Source organism: Rattus rattus, chromosome 5 (assembly GCF_011064425.1).
Source record: "Rattus rattus isolate New Zealand chromosome 5, Rrattus_CSIRO_v1, whole genome shotgun sequence".
Lineage (NCBI taxonomy): Eukaryota > Metazoa > Chordata > Mammalia > Rodentia > Muridae > Rattus > Rattus rattus.
This window is the reverse complement of record NC_046158.1, coordinates 136,455,816-136,475,191: the sequence shown is the minus strand read 5'-3', so window position 1 is coordinate 136,475,191 and position 19,376 is coordinate 136,455,816. Positions and strand designations below refer to the sequence as shown.

Sequence of the window (19,376 nt, the reverse complement as noted above, 5' to 3'; positions counted from 1 at the left end):
AGAGACTTTTGGGTGCTTTTAAGTTTAACTCTTAAGCTGGTCCCGGAATTTGGGGTTTTCCTAAAAGGGGAGGGAAGGTAGTTAATCTCCGGATTCTTACTACCATAATATCCGAGTAGGGTTCGGTATGTGCTGATTGTATTTGCACAGTGCTGCTACTGAGCGAATGTCTCTTACAAAATAAGAACAAGTTATTCAGTTGACCATTGAAACCCCAACATTCCACAACTTGGCCACTCAAAAGGGAGGGTATAGGCTAAGAATTTTAAGTGACTCTTCTGATTCTGGATCATGCATTCCCTCAACACTTTGAATCTGCTCAACTCTTTTTTTGCCGTGGATGTGAAGCTTAACCCCTTGCATGATCCCCAGAGGTGTTCTCTTGGAAAGTGGCCCCTCAGCGGTTGTGATTTTCAAACTCAGTTGAAGGACTGAGTGTGAAGTTTAAAGTGCGGTTGTTAAGATAGTTTTTAAGTGTAGGAGCTCACATTTACTTTTTCTCCCCACTTCTCCCTGTACAGAAAAGTAACTTGGGGGGTGGGGTGGGGGGTGGGGAAGGTTAAGACAGGGTCTGTCTTATGTAGTCCTGGCTATCCTGTAGACCAGCCTAGCCTCGAACTCAGAGATCCACCTGCCTCTGACTCCTGAGGTTTTAAAGATGTAGGCCACCACACCTGGCAAGACTTTATTTTAATTTTATGTTTTTTGCCTTCATGTGTATATGTGCACGAGGTATGTGCCTAGTGTCTTTGAGAAGGCGAGAAGCGGGAGTAACTCCCTGAAGCTTCGGTTACAGATGGTTGTAAGCTGCCATAGGGGTGCTGAGAACCAAATCTGAGCCCTCTGCAAAAGCCATGAAAGTGCTCTTAACCACTGAATTGTCTCTTCTGGCTTTATTTTTACTTTAAATTATGTTTTTATGGGGATGCTAGCAGGGGGTATGCATATGAGTACAGTGTCTGTCAAAGACACTGTAAGAGGACATCCAACTTTCTGGAGCTGGAGTTCCAGGCAGCTGTGGATGGCCTAAAGTGGCTGCTGAGGACTGACCTTTTCTTCCACAAGAACAGTGTGTGCTCTTTACTGATAAGCCATCTCTCTAGCCCCAGATGATGTTTTGATATCCAAAGATGTGAAGTAACTTTCCAAAGTCATATTATTAGACCAAAAAAAAAAAAATCAGAGTTGGATTTTTTTTTTTTTTTTTTTTTTTGAGCTGAGGACCAACCCAGGGCCTTGCACTTGCTAGGCAAGCGCTCTACCACTGAGCTAAATCCCGACCCGGATTTTTTTTTTTTAAATGGTCGTCTTTGGATTCCAGAATTCATTCTAGATTTCTACCCCCACCCCCTTTCCAGATTTCTTAAACGGTGTTCTCGTTAAAACTTACTTGGGAAGCTGAGGCAAGACAAGCAAGACTTCAGGTTCCAGTCTCAGGTCTTCAACTGTCCTAGGCTAGATAATGAGACCTTATCCCAAAACAAAACACCGTTGGAGAACATAGCCAACATTAGAAAACCAACTAAAGCAAGGGGGAAAAAAATCTATTCAATAGAAAAATGAGTAAAGTCACGAGAGATCATTGACAAACAACCAGTCGAGAGGTAAAGCGGCTCTAGGTCAGTACTAATTTTTAAAATACTGGGTTTTAATCTAATAATTAGAAAAAAATGTTAGTAGATGAAACATGTATAACCAGTACGGTTGATAGAAGTGTCCCTTAGGTCAACTATGGACCGCTTGGCAGTGCCTTTTGACTTACAGTAAGTAGTTAGGACTAACATTTATTATCTATATACTTTGTATGAAGTACTGCTATACACATTTTATAAGCTTTGGGGGGAGGGGGAGGCTTTTTGTGTGTATGTATGTAGCATGGAGGATCATACCCAGGCTTCTGTTCATGCCGTGTGTGGACTGTACCACTAAGTCACACACCCAAATCGGTCAGTAACCATGCAAGCATGAAGAACCTGCATTCTGAATTCTGCCATCCACATAGAAAGTTGGGTATGTCCACTTATAATCCCAGAGGTGAGGGGGCAGAAAAAGAGAAAGTGCCCAAGGTTGGCTGGCCAAGCACTCTATCTGAAATGTATACATTAACTCACATGGGCACACATACTCATACACATAAATAAAAAGTGAATAAATCTTAGAGAAATACTAGGCAGAGGAGTGAGGAAGGAAGACCCCTGACATGGGCCTCAAGCTTCCCACAAGCAGATACATAGGCATGCAAACGCACCCCCACAGGAGTGCACACACAGACAAAATGTATTCTGATTTGTACATATTATAGAATACAAAGTATCCATGAAGAAAGATACAGACTTTTATCACCAAGAAATATGTTTAGGATATTGGGTGGGGAAAATTGTCTCTATGACAGTCTTTTAAATATAAATTTATATCATTATATAGAATCCATCCGTTCTCTCATAATGTTAACAGCAGGTATCAGTTTGAACTCAAGTAAATTGGTATTTGGTACTTAATATTATTTGGACTTTTTACATTGGGTAACTGTGTTTCATGATAGAAAAAATATAAAAGTACCATTTTTCACTTCAACTTTTATTTTTCAGAAGAACACTGCCTTTTTTTTTTTCTTGTTATTTTTTTTCTTTTCTTTTTTTTTTTTTGGAGCTGGGGACCGAACCCAGGGCCTTGCGCTTGCTAGGCAAGGACTCTACCACTGAGCTAAATCCCCAACCCCTTGTTATTTTGAAAAAGAAAAAAAACTTTTTTAAATTTATTATACATAAGTACACTGTACTTATTTTCAGACACACCAGAAGGGGGCGTCAGATCTCATTACAGATGGTTGTGAGCCACCATGTGGTTGCTGGGAATTGAACTCAGGACCTCTGGAAGAGCAGTCAGTGCTCTTAACCATTGAGCCATCTCTCCAGCCCAAGAAGGTCTTTGTTTACGTGAAAATAGAGTCCAGAGTTGTAGAATCTGAGCTCCAAAAGAGCTAGAATTAACTGTTTGGCGGCGGGGGGGAAGCATATGTATGTATCTGTAATTCTTTCAAAGCCGAGAGGATTGTTTGCCCTCAATGGTGTTTTGGAAATAAAACTCTGGGTACTCTTCAGGTTTTAAGCTGACCGCTCTAAGACAGTTGATTTAAATGCCCTTCTCTAACCCTGCTGCCAGCTCTGACTTTGCAAACAGGAAGCTGCTGATCTGGCAGAACTCACAAGTATAATTAATTAGGTTTCACTTTCTTTTTTTTTTTTTTTTTTTAATTTTTGTTTCTTTTTTTTAGGTTTCACTTTCTTTTCCCATTGTTTTTCTCACAAATTAGTCACCTAATTACGATTTCAAAAGTAGTGTATCTAAAGTATGGTGTAGGCTGGCACTGTAGCGCCGGGCACTTACTGGTCTGGTATGTACGAGACCTGGATTTAACCCTTAGTGACTTTTTCTTTTTAAGTTTTGAGCTCTGGAGGCTCGCAGAGATGAGGTAGAATTACGTCATATATGTGTGTGTGTGTGTGTGTGTGTGTGTGTGTGTGTGTGTATGTGTGTGTCACAGGCTTGCTCCTAGCACTTAGGAGGCAGAGGCAAGTTGATTTCTGTGAGTTTGAGGCCAGACTGGTCTTCATAGATTTCAGGATAGTGAGACCCTGCTTCAAAAACCTAAACAAACATACAGATACGGAAGGGAGGGAGGGCTAGAGAGATAGTTCTTTGCGTAGGATTGATGGCTCCATGATCTCAGCACCCATACAACAAGATGAATGTCTCCTGTAAATGCTAGTAATCCCATCTGTGAGGTAGGATGTAGATAAGAAGGGATTACCACTAATTGTTGGCCTCCAGCCTAGCCAAATGCAAGTCCCGGGTTCAGCAGAGAGACCTTGTCTCAGAGTGACAGGCGGAGAATGGTGGAAGACACTCAGCACTTTTCGTGTGTCCGCCCTGGTGCACACATACAACACACACACAAATTAAATATATGTGTGTATATATATATATTTTTTTTTCTTTTCTTTTTTTCAGAGCTGGGGACCAAACCCAGGGCCTTGCGCTTGCTAGGCAAGTGCTCTACCACTGAGCTAAATCCCCAACCCTATGTATATATATATTAAATATATGTATATATATTAAATGATTTGTGATTTATACTTTATAAATATATGTAATATTAAATATGTGTATGTGTATTTTAAAGTATGATGCATTTGTGTCTAGTACCCAAAAAGCAGTTATTCTAAGACCCAAGCATGTAGGAAATCTGATCCTTAAATCCGTTACATAAAATGACAATGTTTGCATCTAACCTGTGTACACCCACATCTATAAACCTTACATCATCTTTACATTGCTTATAAGACCACATAAAATGTAAATCGTTGTACTGTATTTTTACATGTTATCTACAAGAATGAACAGAAGTGTTTACATGTTATATTAATAACAGAGCTGTTGACACGTTCAGTACAGATGCAGTTTTTTTTTCTGAATATTTTCCATTAATACCATAAATAAGGAACCTGTAGCTATGGAAGGCTGGCTGTAGGTCACGTGGTTCACCGCCTGTTGTAGGTTCTTAGTCAGCACAAGCTGAGCAAATTCTGATAGATTCAAACTGAAAGAAACTGGAAAATAGGTTCTCTAAATGTCTTGTTTACTTTTTCCTCTTTCACAGAAAATAAAATCAGTGGTTCATTTCTGCCCTTTTTGGATGAGAATCTTCTCGAAAGTCTGGGAGTAAGGTAAGAATAACAAAGCTCATAGTGAGAGTGAGACCAAATCTTCCTTATTCACCATTCAGAAACAAAGCTCAGGAACTGGGGTTTTAATCAGTCTCATTTCAGTACTATGACATGCTTTAAGTCAGAATCCTTCGCTTGCTGTTTCCGGTGTATGGAGCTTCCATTTAGTCTCATGAGCTCTGAAGCAAAGAGCTTAGCTGACCAGAGTTCATGAAGTGACCAACGTTTTTCCCTCTCAGATTCAGAGTAATTGAATTGTATAGGAAGGAGCAGGAGAAACGTTAGCAGGAAAAGTCAGAGTTATCACCCTCTTTCTTTGTAGGTCTTAAGGCTGTCCTAGGACTGGGATGTGTCTGTGTGTGTAAACTGGTAAAGAATGTCACCGTCCCTTTGTAACTTTGTACACACACACACACACGTAGATATTTCTGTGTGTGACTGGAGGTTCTGGGGTCTAAGTTAGAGTTGCCATGCTTTTAAAGATCTTGGCCGAGCATTTGATGTTGATGTGTGCTTTAAAATGGATCTTTCCTGTCTTTCAGAATTGGCCACAGTTATGTTAGTTCAGTGTTTGTGGTGACAGTGAAGGAAGTGAAAACAAAGACTTGTTCTGAGTTCTGTCAGATCCTATGGTTAAGGACTTTGAGGGTTGGAAGCTACGGTGTGAAAAGCATCACCAAAGGACCTTCACTGACTTAGAAACTGTCACTTGGGTCACAGTCTAAGGGGCTTTTACTTGGTCTTTTTTTAGCCTTTTCTAGCTATCTCAGTTAACCATCAGTCACCTTACTACCCGTGACCTGGAGGACTTTCTTCTAGCTTTTCTTCTCAAAGACCCAAACACTATTGATTTGTTTAGCAGACATTTATGAGAGGTACATTTGGTTAAGGCATTCTTCTGGGAACATGGGGCGCATGGGTGAACAAGAGTGGCAAATTCCAAAAGGAACACTACTGTACAGTAGGCGTCTTATGCCCTGCCTTCTGCCTCTGAGATGGAGTCTCTGGGACTCTGTAGACTTGTATTACCCTGTAATGTAGCCACCTGTTGTATGTTTACGTTATCTAAAATTAGATTAAATGAGGACCAGAGATGTGGCTCAGAAGTTAGGGGCACTTCCTGTCCTTCTAGAGGATCCCCAGATCAGTTCCCAGCTTCCACACCAAGCTCATTAGCAACACTTAGAACTCTAGCTCTGGGTCAAACCCCCACCTCTGGCCTCCACAGAGGCCACTGATGTGCTCAGACCCACACCTAGACACATACTTGAAATCGTCTCAGTTTGACGAATTTAGAACTTTCAGTTCTTCTGTTGTACTATCTACATCTCAAGTGATCAGTAGGCCCTTGGGCTGCTGATTTCACACAAGGGACAGCAAGGCTGAGCAAGATCCACCCGCCCCTATCTCCCAAGTACTGGGATTAAAGACATTTGCTACCACCGCCTGGCTTGTTTCTTCTTTTATCTTTCCTAGTCCCCCAACTGCTGTTTCCTTATATACACTTCCTGTATGTAAGCCCTTGTATTGGACCCAGAGTTTTATGTGGAATCTTGCTTAGACAAACATGCTTTGTATTCCTTTAATTTTTGATTAAATACTGATTTCTGAAGGTTTTTCTAGAAAGTGACCATTGTTATATTAAACATGCATATGATGATGGCTCATCCTGTAACCCTAGTACTTGGGAGGACAGTTGGGAGTTCCAGGTCAGCCTAGGCTACACACCAGCTTAGGCTATGGAAATAAACACACACACACACACACACACACACTCTCTCTCTCTCTCTCTCTCTCTCTCTCTCTCTCTCTCTCTCTCTCTCATCATTCTAAGATGTATTCACTTTGTTCCTTTTTAATTTATCAGCTTAATAATGTCTTGCAGTAGATAGGTCAGCGATACAAATGCCTACCACCTGCTGTTTGTGTTAACATTTCAGTCAGGTGTGTTTATTCTGCAGTTACAAATGGATCAGGATGTTATAAGATTCTGAGGGGTTCAAGTCCAATTCTCCTGAGATTGTGTCCCCAGCTGCAACATTGTAGATAGTGGAAGATGACGTACAAAGCTAAACCCTTCATAGATACTAGTTCATGCTTGGCTCCTAACTCAGCCGGGGTGGACCTTCTCCGTTCAGAAGGAACTTCTTGTGCAACAGAACACCAAGCTAGACCACTCTATAGGTAGGAAAACAGTTTATCGGGGGCACAGATTGCTGGACTGCATCTGAGAGTAGAGGGCAGCAGCTTGGCAGAAAAACAAGTGGCTTTTATATGATAGTCTAAAGGGTAGGCAGTGGCCCTGGAGCTGATGCAGGCTGTTCAGGTTTAGTGGGAACTTGTCACACTTTGTCCCATCAGTTGACCATCAGAGACAGAGATAAGAAGTAATGGCTCTCCTGACAAACAGAAACCTACACTCAGGATTCTGAGGAATGTGGAGTTGAGGTTTCTGTTTTCCTCATAAGAACCTGGCCCGGGCCATCATTCTAGGACATTGTCAGCACCATTGGTATTTTAGGGCCTTCTTTGTGACCTAGCACTTTTTATGGGAGCGAAGGTAGTTTCCAGGACTGTGTTTGAGTTCCTGCTTGACTGTTCCTTCTTTTTTTTTTTTTTTTTTTTTTGGGGCTGGGGACCGAAACCAGGGCCTTGCGTTTGCTAGGCAAGCGCTCTACCACTGAGCTAAGTCCTCAACCCCTTGACTGTTCCTTCTAATCTGCTCTTTCTATTTTTTTTTTTTTTTTTAAGATTGAGCCGTCTCTCCAGCCCCTGCTGTGTCTTTTTATTGGAGCAGATGCTCTAGAGCTCCTCATGTGCTCCCAATACACCTGGACTTCTTTTTTATTTAGCAAGCATTGATATATTTACTTACATTGTTTCCATTTCAGTTCCTTGGAGCAGAGGAAGAAGATGATAGAATGTATCCAGAAGCTGAATCAGTCTCGGATTGATCTAATGAAGGTGAGAGGAGTGAGTGTGTGAACCGGCGGTGTTTACATTACATAATCTAAGGAAGGTGGGAGGAATCTGTGTGAACAGCATTTATGTGGCATAAATGGGATTGGATTATAAGGTATTATAACTTAAAACTTTGATTTGATTGTGGTCTCTAACACTCTGAAACTTCCAGACCCCAATTAAATGCTTTCTTACATAGTTTGCCTGTCGTGGCAATAGAACAGTAATTTTGACAGACCACAACAGCCAGGTATAGTGTTACACACCTTTAATCCCAGCACTTGGAAGGCAGAGCCAGGTAGATCTCTGATTTTGAGGCCAGCCTGGTCTACAGAGTGAGTTCTAAGACAGTCAAGGCTACATAGAGAAAGCCTGTGTCTTAGGGTTTTATTGCTGTGAGGAGACACCATGACCATGACAACTCTTATAAAGGAAACATGTACTTGGGGCTGGCCTACAGTTTCCAAGGTTTAGTTATCTTCGTGGGGGATGGTATGCAGGCAAACAGGGTGCTAGAGAGGGAGTTGAGAGCTCTACATCTTGATGCCCAGACAGCAGAAGGAGAATGTGTGAAATACTGGCTATAGCTTGAGCATATGTGAGACCTCAGAACTCATCTTCAGAGTGACACACTTCCTCCAACAAGGCTACACCTACTTCAATAAGGCCCTACATCCTAATAGTGCCAGTCTCTATAGGCCAAGCATTCAAACTTACGAAGAGGCCATTTCTATTCAAACCAAACCCTGTCTTAAAAAACCAAACCAAACCAAACTTTGATTTATGATACCATTTAGAGTGTGTGTGTGTGTGTGTGTGTGTGTGTGTGTGTGTGTGTGATGTATGTACATACAAGTGCACTAGCCCAAGTGTGGTCACAAGACAGTGACCACACTTTGGGAGTCAGTTCTCTCCCTCTACTATGCAGGTGCTAGGAATAGAACTTAGGTTATGAGGCTTGGCGTCAAATGTCTTTACCCACTGAGCCATCTTTCTAGTCCTGTGGTATTTTGGTAATCATCTGCATAGAGATAAACACTCTAGTAACCTTCAGTCATGGGATTATTTTTATTTATTAGTTTTTATTTTTATATCCATCTATCCATCCATCCATCTACCTACCTACCCATTTATTTATTGGTGAGGGAATGTCTTCACTATATAGCACTGCCTAGCCTGAAGTTTACTGTGTAGACTATGCCAGCCCTCAAACTCACAGAAATCCACATAACTTTGCCTCCCAAGTGCTGGGATTAAAGATGCATACCATGCATCCAACAAGTTTTAGGGTTAGCTATCATTTAATTAATTACATGTTTTCTATATGCATAAGTGTTTTGCCTGTGTGTATATATGTTGACCAGTTTTATACAGGATGCCCATGGAGGCCAGAAGTTGGCATCAGATCCCCTGGAGCTGTAGTTATACATGGCTGTGAGCCCCACGTGGGTGCTGGAAATTCTTCCTCTCCTTTGTTCTTCTTACTGGTTCCTGACTCTTACCCACTCTGCTTGGCATACACAGTAGACACTGAACAGTAATGGAGTTGTATTATCTTTTTTTTTTTTTTAAGATTTATTTAATGTATATGAACACATTATCGCTGACACACCAGAAGAGGGCATCTGATCCCATTACAGATGGTTGTGAGCCACCATGTGGTTGCTGGGATTTGAACTCAGGACCTCTGGAAGAGCAGTCAGTGCTCTTAACCTCTGAGCCATCTCTCCAGCCCCCCGGAGTTGTATTATTTTGATGGCTGATAACAGACTAGGATATCATATAACTGTTACAAGTCATAAATAGACTCTGTGACTGTAAGAAATCATACCAAGCAATAATGGTAAAAATAAAAATGACCACCACTTAATATTCAACATTAAAGGAGTAGTTTTTTTTTTTTTTTAAGATTTATTTATTATGTATACAGCATTCTGCCTGCATGTAGGCCTGCAGGCCAGAAGAGGGGACCAAATGTCATTACAGATGCTTATGAACCATCACTTGGTTGCTGAGAATTGAACTCAGGACCTCTGGAAGAGCAGACACTGCTCTTAATCTCTGAGCCATCTCTGCAGCCTCCGAGAATCAGTTTTTAAATAATGTTCATCATGGTGCATGAGGTGGCTCAGTGGCTTAGGGTACCTGCCACCAAGCTTGACAACCTTGTTCAATCCTGAGGACCCACATGGTAGGAGTGAACCAATTCATTCAGGTTGTCCTCCAATCGCCACTTATACCTAACACCCAACCCTACCCACACACACCTATACACACACACACACACACACACACACACACACACATACAGATACACATGCACACACATACACACAATACATACCCATACATACACATACACACACTCATGCACACACACACACATACATACATACACATACACATCCACACTAAGTAAATAAGGTGTTTCTGAACAAATATTAAGATACTGGCTGCTCTTCAGGTTAAAGTCTCTCTCAGCACACACATGGTGGCTGACAGCTGTGCAACTCTAACCTTAGGAGATCTGACGCTCTCTCCTGGCCTCTGTGGGTGCATGTGCACTGGCATGCAAGCATGCACATGCGCACACACACACAGAGAGACACACACTCAGACACACACACAACACCACACACACACACACATGATGCACAGACATGTGATTAGGCAAACAAACAAAATAAAAAAAAATCTCAATTTTTGAAAAAATTTTAGTTGTTAATGAAATAGAGCCATTAAAATGATTATTATATAAGAGTATAAAGTGTTCACTATTCATTCTGATCTTAAAAGTGGACTGTATCAATTATGATATTAACTGTTAAAGGTAGTTTTAATGTTTCCGTGTTTGTTGATGGAGGGGCACTGGTGTGCCTAGTGGGCATGTGGAGGTCAGCGGACAACTCCATAGAGTGGGTTCTCTCTACTGTGTGTCCTGGGAACTGAACTCACGGCATGCTTACACAGCAGTTTCTCCTGTCTGCCCACCTGTCTCAAAAAGTAGCTTTTGCTGAGCTCATTTTTTTTTTAAATAGCTTAATAGGATGACGTAAATATTTTATGAATAGGTATGACCACTTGAGAAATGACAATAAAGGCATTATTAAATGGATTAAAAGTAGGCTATCTAATTTCTTTAGTCTTCAGTAATAAAATAGGTTCTCCCTTACCTGTGGTGATTAGGTTGACCTTGTGTTAGGAGGAATACCTTTGTTGTGATTAAATATTTAGAGGTCATTGAACCTGACCAATAATAACTTACACAAAATGACATCCTGAGGACTTCATTTTGATCTTCTCAGTTCCTTCTCTTCCTAAGGACTTTGATGCCATTCGCTGAGTATTATTAAGGGTGATGAACTTGGTATAGTTTATAATAGTCATCAAATGGCTTTATGGAGGATGAAAAAGGTTAATATTCTCCAAGCACACACAGTACACAAGCATAGGCAAACAGGCATAAAATAAGAGTATCGATTTTTTTTTTCTTTTTTTTCTTTTTTTCTTTTTTATTTCGGTGCTGGGGACCGAACCCAGGACCTTGCGCTTCCTAGGCAAGCGCTCTACCACTAAGCCAAATCCCCAACCCCTTTTTAAAAAATTTTAATTAACTTTCATTAATGTAATTGAGTTACTAAAATGATTATTATATAAAAATATAAAATGTTGACTGTTCATTTTAACATAGAAAGGAAACTACGTATTACGATGTTCGCTATTAAAGGTAGTTTTTAAAATTGTATTTATTGGTTCTGGGTAAGTGTGATGGAGGGACGTGCAGGTGCCAGTGTGGGCCTACGGAGGTCAGAGGACAACTTTTTAAACTGAATTTTCCAGGTATTTAATGATCCTATTCATGGCCATATTGAATTCCACCCCCTCCTCATCCGAATCATTGACACGCCTCAGTTCCAGCGGCTTCGCTACATCAAGCAGCTGGGAGGCGGTTACTACGTCTTCCCTGGTGCATCACACAATCGGTTTGAACACAGTCTCGGGTAAGGAGGGAAAGGGGAGGCTCGTCTAATCCCTTAGAGAGTTACCTTTTCAAGTGGTTGTTGTAACGTCTTCTTTGTATTGGATTCCTGTCAACCATATTTCGTTTATTTTATGTGTGTGTTTTTAAACTACTTCATATCTTTCCGAACGAATCCTGATGTTTGCCGATCCGTCTTCAGTTGGGTTAAATACTTGTCTGAATACTCCAGTACTCGCATTGAATAGGGCTGGCTGCTGGTATGACTGAGTAAACGCTTAATTAGTTTTCCTTTAGTCCCCACCCAGTCAGTCATTTCATTTCCTTTCTTTGGGGACAGGGGCTCCCAGTGGGGTTCAGGCTGACCTCAAACTCAGAGTCCTCCCGTCTCATCTCCTGAGAACTGAGATTCTGGACACCGGCCTGGCTCCCTTTTGTTGTGTAGAGTCACCTTTTTTTTTAAATATGCATTCTAAAGATTTATTTATTTATTTTATGTTTGTGAGTACACTGTAGCTGTCTTCAGACACACCAGAAGACAGTATTGGATTCCATGACAGATGGTTATGAGCCACCATGTGGTTGCTGGGAATCGAACTCAGGACCTCTGGAAGAGCCGTCCGTGCTCTTAACCGCTGAGCCATCTCTCCAGCCCTAGAGTCACCTTTTTAAACAAAGTGATGTGTCAGGAAATTTAGAGAAATGCTCGTAAGCTCTGAGAGGGTTGCCTCTGCTCTGCAGTGAAGCTGAGACTTCGCCGTTTTCCCGTCATGCGTGTAGAGCCGGGAGAAGTGGGCAGAGAGTAATTCAGAGTTCACTATTTGACTTTTTTAAAAAAATTTATTGATTTATTTTATGTATATGAGTAAACTGTAGCTGTCTTCAGACACCCAGAAGAAGGCATCAGATTCCATTACAGATGGTTATGAGCCACCATGTGGTTGCAGGGAATTGAACTCAGGACCTCTGGAAGAGCAGTCAGTGCTCTTAACCGCTGAGCCATCTCTCCAACCCCAGTATTTGATTACTTTTACGTACTTTGTGGTTTCCATATATATATTTTTTTTTTCGGAGCTGAGGACCGAACCCAGGGCCTTGTGCTTGCTAGGCAAGCGCTCTACCACTGAACTAAATCCCCAACCCCGTGGTTTCCATTTGTTATCTAGGCTTTTCCCTTTCTTTCTTTGTTTTGTTCAGGGTTTCAGTAAGCAGCCTAGGCTGGCCTTGAACTTCTAGGCCTAATACTTCTGCCTTAGCCTTGCAAATACACAAGTTACAAGTGTGTGCCACTCTGTCCGGGTTCAATAGTCAAGATGCATGTACCTATACCCAATTTATAAACAATATTTGTGAACACTTTCTAGAACCTTCCAAGGCACAAACAAGTTGTCTGCCTTCCTAGAGCTGAGTCAGGGCAGAGGAAAGAATATATCTATTCTTTTTAGGAATTGCTTTCAGAGAGAAGTGCTTGAAAGTGCATTTATCATTTTTTGTGCCTTTGTTTATCTTGTTTTTGTTTGCCTTGCTGGGGATTAGACCCAGGGTCTTGCACATTCGAGTCAGGTGCCCCACAGAGCCACCACCTCAGCCCCACAAAGCCCTTATCTTCAGTCTGTGTTGGAACATCACAGAGACACTGCTCAGAGATCAAAGTGTCAAGTTCCAAAGGTAGCTTTCATCTTTCGAACCTCGGTGTGACTTTCGGTCTTCTTCTCCGCAGAGTCGGGTACCTAGCAGGCTGCCTCGTGCGAGCACTTGCCGAAAAACAGCCAGAGCTGCAGATCAGTGAACGAGATATGCTCTGTGTTCAGATCGCGGGGCTCTGCCATGACCTTGGTAAGATCACAGAGCTAGCATCTTGTGTAAGGTCCTACCATGTCACCTCGTCTCGGCATTCAAAACTCGAGTCTAGTCAAAGGAAATGTAGAAGTGTTTTCATTTTTCTTTTCTTCCTCCCCACCCTTTGGTTTTTTGAGACAGGGTTTCTTCCTGTCGCCCCACTTTGTAGACAAGGCTGGCCTCAAACTCAGAAACCCACTGCCTTTCCCTCTAGGATTAAAGATGTGTGCCACCAGCACCTGGGAGTATTTTTAATTTTTTATTAATCACAGTATTTCCTAATACTGATGAGGACAAAACATTGCTATGATTTGTGAATTTTCTGTATTAAACATTTTTACCACGTCACATGAAAGACATTCATTTATTTATTATTTATTAATTAATTTATGAGATAGGGTTCTTACTGTGTAACCCAAGCTGGCCTACAACTCACTATATAGCCCAGGCTAGCCTCTAACTCTTGGCAGTCCTCCTGCTTCCGCCTCCAGCATGCTGAGATTACAACCATGAGCCAGTGCCCTGGGCTGAAAGGGCTTTGTGCCCTGAGTTTCTCTTATTCTGTCTTTGGGAGAATGGGATGGGATTTGAGTAAAATGGCTTTTTCCTTTAGTTCCTTTGTAAAATCCACCCCTTCTCGCAATTATCACAGGTTTAAAAAAAATGTTCTTCCCTGACTCATAGGAGGTCTTAGGCCAATTAAACTCAAATAGAAGAATTTCATCCTTTTCATCTTGAGGAAGAAAAAGATGGGTTGAGGATTTAGCTCAGTGGTAGAGCGCTTGCCTAGCAAGCACAAGACCCTGGGTTCGGTCCTCAGCTCCAGAAAAAAAAAAAAAAAAAAAAAAAGAAAGAAAAGATGACTGCCCCAGCTGCTGTTTAGTTACAGGAGAGAGTGTGTGTGTGTGTGTGTGTGTGTGTGTGTGTGTATGTATGCACTTCCGTGGGCAGACCCTAAAGGAGCAGAGTGTAGAGCACTGTCTTTCTGTCAGCCCGTAGAGTCCAGGAGGCTCGGCAGCCCTTCTTAGAAGATGCTTGGCTCTTCTATGCATTTTGGTTTGGGCTGTCAGACTCAAACGCAGGACCTGTACGTGCTAGGCCTTTGCTCTCCCTCTGAGCTGCAACCCTAGCCCGAAATAAATAAACCTTGATTATTTTATGAAAACTCTTTAGTATTCCTTGTAGTAAATTCAAAACAGGAGACAGATCTAAGGAGTGTTAACTTTCCAATATGATATGGCCTTGCCTCTTATTCTGTGTTCTAGAAAATTGAAAGGGCAGATTTGTCCTTTTTGTTTTGTTTTGCTTTGTTAATTTATATATTATTAACAGTAACAGATATTCAAAGTAAACTTAAAAACAATTTTTTTTTTTAAGAATTCAGTTTTTGGGGTTGGGGATTTAGCTCAGTGGTAGAGCGCTTGCCTAGCAAGCGCAAGGCCCTGGGTTCGGTCCCCAGCTCCGAAAAAAAGAAAAAAGAAAAAAAGAATTCAGTTTTTACCAATTTACAAATATTTTTTTATTTGAAGGCTGCTTTTGTTTTTAGGTCATGGGCCATTCTCCCATATGTTTGATGGAAGATTTATCCCACTTGCTCGCCCAGACATAAAGTGGAGGGTATGTATTCCGTGTCCCAAAGTCAGTGAAAAGAAACAGAATCTTATCTAGTTACTCAACTAAATTCTCTGTTTTCCCTCTCTGTGCTCCAGCATCCTTCCCTGGAACAGCATTCAGGGTCCTTCTGTTCACCTGTGGCTGTTTCAGTCCTCACAGTAGCCTGTGGAGAAAGAACCTTAACTTCTGTTCAGAGTCCTCAGGAACATAGAGATGTGCTTGACTGCACATAGCCATGGAGTGGTGGACCAGCCCTAGACAGCCAGCCCTCCTGGTTCAGAGCAGCATCCTTTCTACTCTGTCACATTACTGCAGTTGATTGATATATATATATATATGTATATATATATATATTTATTTATTTTATGTATACAGCATTCTGCCTGCAGAACCAGAATCCTCAGGCACCAGATCTCATTATAGGTCATTATGAACCACCATGTGGTTGTTGGGACTTGAACTCAGGACCTCTGGAAGAGCAGTTGGTGCTCTTAACCTCTGAGCCATCTCTGCAGCCCCTAGAGTTTGTTTTTAAAGCCCAGCTTCAGTTTTTATTTTGGTATAGTTAAGTGTCGCTGGTTTTAGTCATTGAGCGTTTGTTTTTAATACAGGGTTTTCCTGTATAGTCTAGATTGACTTTGACCACTCCTCTGCCGCAGCCTCCCCAATGCTGAGATGTTACGCCCCTCACCCCAAGCTTTAAGTGAACCCTTTATAATTTCACATTTACTGGTGATGAACCTGGACATTTTGAAGCAGTTCCTGAGAAATGAAATTGACTTCCTGGTTTCTACTACACTGGGAAGGAAAAAGCACAGGAACCTTGGCCGAAAGCTTATGCCAAACCGTTTTTTTTTTCTCTGCCTTTTTTTGGAGTATATTGCATTCACTAAATTACACAGATTTTTGTGGTGGTGCTTTTATTTTGAGACAAGGTGGCCTTGGAGACCAAGCTGGCCTTGAAACCAGGAGATTGCCTGCTTCCGTTTCTCTAGAGCTGGGATATAAAGCGCGTACTATGACTCCCGGCTGAGACTGTGCAGAGCTGACTTGAGCTTGGAAGTGTACACATGCAGTGGGGATGTGGCCCATTCTCATCGTTCGGAAAGCCCTCCCTGTGGCCTGGCTTGTTTTCTGTGATGCTGGGAATCAAACCCACAGCAGAGCATGCGCACAGCTTAGTCTGTCTCCTCTCAGACTTGGTGTCTTGGTTTCCCTTGTATTGTCTAATCTGTTGCAAATATGATTTCCTGTTGTTTGCACTTTGTGTGTGTGTGTGAGGGGGCGGAGGGAGAGGTGTGTGTGTGTGTGTGTGTGTGTGTGTGTGTGTGTGTAGAGAGAGAGAGACTGACTTCCTTTACCCATTTGAACAGTTGAATAATGGGTAAGCGTGCAGCTCAGTGAGAGATGGCTTGCTAACAGTCGATCCTTCAGGTGTGATCCCTGGCACTGTCAGTACAGTCAGATTCCCTGCTGTATAATGATTTCGAGACTCCGGCATGTTGGTGGCTTTTTACTGCTCCACCCGTATCCTAGTATACGTGCCGTGGTTTGCTCTCTCTCCTTTTGTCAACCTCCACATTGTCTTTGGATTTGGGCTACTACATCTGACGTTGCTATGCGTGACACCGCCTAACAGTTTGGTGGAAATACGTTCTCGCGTCTCTTACCTGAGCACCTTAGGGTAAGATTGCTGAGGATTGCATGGGCCAGGGGTTCCTTTACCTGGGTCTTCCAGTATGTTCTGTCTTGCACTCTCACAAGCAGTGTGTGAAAATTCCAGATGCCAGTCCACGACCTCACCCTGTGTATAGGTAGCCCTTGGCCTGTCTCCTCCTACTTTAACTCCCTCTTAACATCTAGCTTTTGGCCGGTGTACAGTATAGTTAGGGAGTTAGGTGTCCAGAGTTTACAATTTTGTTCTCCAACAGGATTGATCTGACAGGACCTAGGAGCTACTCTCTCGTTATTGTGTGTGTGCCGTGTGTGTGTGTGTGTGTGTGTGTGTGTGTGTGTGTGTGTGTATGTAACAGGGATCAAATACACACGTTACACACAATAGATAAGCACTGTACCACTAAGCTCTATCCCCAGCCGTTAAAAAATCTATTTGCCTTTTTCATTTCATACTTTGCCTCATGTAGAATACTTCTTCTATACGAATAGTACAAATGTAGTCTTCCCTTTATTTACAGGGACACTTGTTCAGTTTCATCTTGTAACTGTCGTTTCTGCAGTTCTGTGAGTTGAACTAAGGCCCTCGTGCATGCTAAGCAAGCCCTTTACCTCTAGGTCATAGCCTCAGCTTCTGAGATAATGTTTGTTGAATCCTTTCCTCGTGGATCTCAATTATCAACACTTTAAATCTTCCCGTATATAATGAATCTTCCTAGATTCTTTTTCACACTTTTTTTTTTTAAAAAATTATTTCCCAGATTCTGTTTCACAGGATTTTTAAAATTACTCATTTTTATTTCGTATATGTGTTGCCTGTATGCATACCTGTGTGTGTGTATGACCTGCGTGCGTGCCTGGTACAGAGGTGAGAACAGGGCGTTGGATTCCCTTACGCCTGCGGGTCTGCGTGCTGGCGCTGAGACCCGAGCCCAGATCCTCAGCTTGAAAAGCAGGTTCTCTTAACCTCTGAGCCACTTCTCCAGCCCTGTGTTTCACACTTTCCTAACTGCTATTGCTGTGTGATGGGTTTTTGTCCGTAGAACCATGATTGTGTATGTGAATGCATGCGGTGTGATCCAGCATTCTACTGTAATTATTCTAGAGGCCACAAGGAGACGATTGCAAGTTCTAGGCCAGTCCAGGCTGTGTAGTGAGCTTAGGTCAACGTGGGTCATGTAATGAGACCTTTCCTCAAACTGGACGACACATTATCATGTTAACCTACGCTGATAAGATATCTGTGAATTATGAACAGATATATCTGTTGATAATTGAGCCAATTCAAAATAGTTATAGGATCATTCCAAGTTTGTTTTCGCTTTGAGTCAGTTTTGGTAAGATGTACGATAGCGGATGTCTCTAGGGGTCATTTGGTCTTTGCAGTGATTGTGACAAGTGAGCAGAGACCTGAGCAACCAGGTGACAGATTTGAGAATTCAATTCAGATCCTACACCAGAGCTGGGAGACACTTTTTTACTGGCAGTGCAATACCCTTCTTGACCACAAGGTGGAAGCACTAACAAACAGCTTTTCAAGTCACATGTTCTTCTGTTGATGGGAAAAAAAACAAACCCTAAATTTCGGAGTGATAGTCATTCTGTCAATGATATACACTATTATATTTCATAATGTATATTCACTGTATTTATGAAATAATAAACTTGTATAAAAAGGTTTTGTAGTCCAGGGGAAGAGGATCAGTAAGAGGAAGTATCTGTGAGAACGCTTCAGCGAGACCCCCCCTCCCATTGCGCATTTTAAAAACTAATATAAGTTGTGATTAGACGTGATGGTTCATGCCTTTAGTTCCATCACTCAGAAGGCAGAGACAGGTGGATCTCTGTGAGTTCAAGGCCAACCTGGTCTATGTAGCAAGTACCTGGCCAACCAGAGCTACATAGACAGATCCCGTCTCAAAAAACCAACCAACCAAATGAAAATGTTCTATAAACAAGTAAAATAGTGACACAAAAATTGACTAATTTAAAAGCTGTTACAATGTAGTTGGAAACTAGACAGTTAGAATCCAGAGCAATCTGTTTAGTTAGAGCCCCTGATGTTGAGAATCCGTAATGAGCCATGTTATATTGACTTTTCCCAGCATGAACAGGGCTCAGTTGAGATGTTTGAGCATCTGGTTAACTCTAATGAACTCAAACTTGTCATGAAGAACTATGGTCTCGTCCCTGAAGAAGACATTACCTTTATCAAGGAACAAATTATGGGACCACCTGTATCGCCAGTCAAAGACTGCTTGGTAAGTTTTTAATTCGTGTTAATTAGAGCCAGCTGGTACTTCCTGTCTGATCTGGTCCTGTTGTAGGAGTGCTAAATGTTGAAATGTAAGTTACATGCATTTGCCTTCTAATATACACGAGTGATGTCTTTTTCCCTGATCTTGAGTTCGTTAGACATTATTTCCCCCAAACGATAGTTAGCGTCTGCAGCCTCAGTACTTGGGATGCAGAAGCAAGAGGATCAAAATGTGGACGTATACATCTTGGGCTGGAGAGATGGCTCAGTGGTAAGAGAGCTATGCAAGCATGAGTATCTGAGTTCAGATCCCCATCACCCATGT

General features: G+C 41.9%; 1 protein-coding gene across 1 annotated transcript in view; it reads left to right on the top strand.

Moving 5' to 3' along the window:
* Samhd1 (SAM and HD domain containing deoxynucleoside triphosphate triphosphohydrolase 1) overlaps positions 1-19,376 on the top strand; it is a 35,440-nt gene that overhangs the window by 752 nt on the left and 15,312 nt on the right. Inside the window, exons 2-7 of the mRNA XM_032904623.1 lie at positions 4,661-4,727; positions 7,619-7,691; positions 11,529-11,689; positions 13,388-13,503; positions 15,053-15,123; positions 18,900-19,055. Coding sequence (XP_032760514.1) covers positions 4,661-4,727; positions 7,619-7,691; positions 11,529-11,689; positions 13,388-13,503; positions 15,053-15,123; positions 18,900-19,055 — 644 coding nt within the window. The remainder of the gene's footprint in view (positions 1-4,660; positions 4,728-7,618; positions 7,692-11,528; positions 11,690-13,387; positions 13,504-15,052; positions 15,124-18,899; positions 19,056-19,376) is intronic.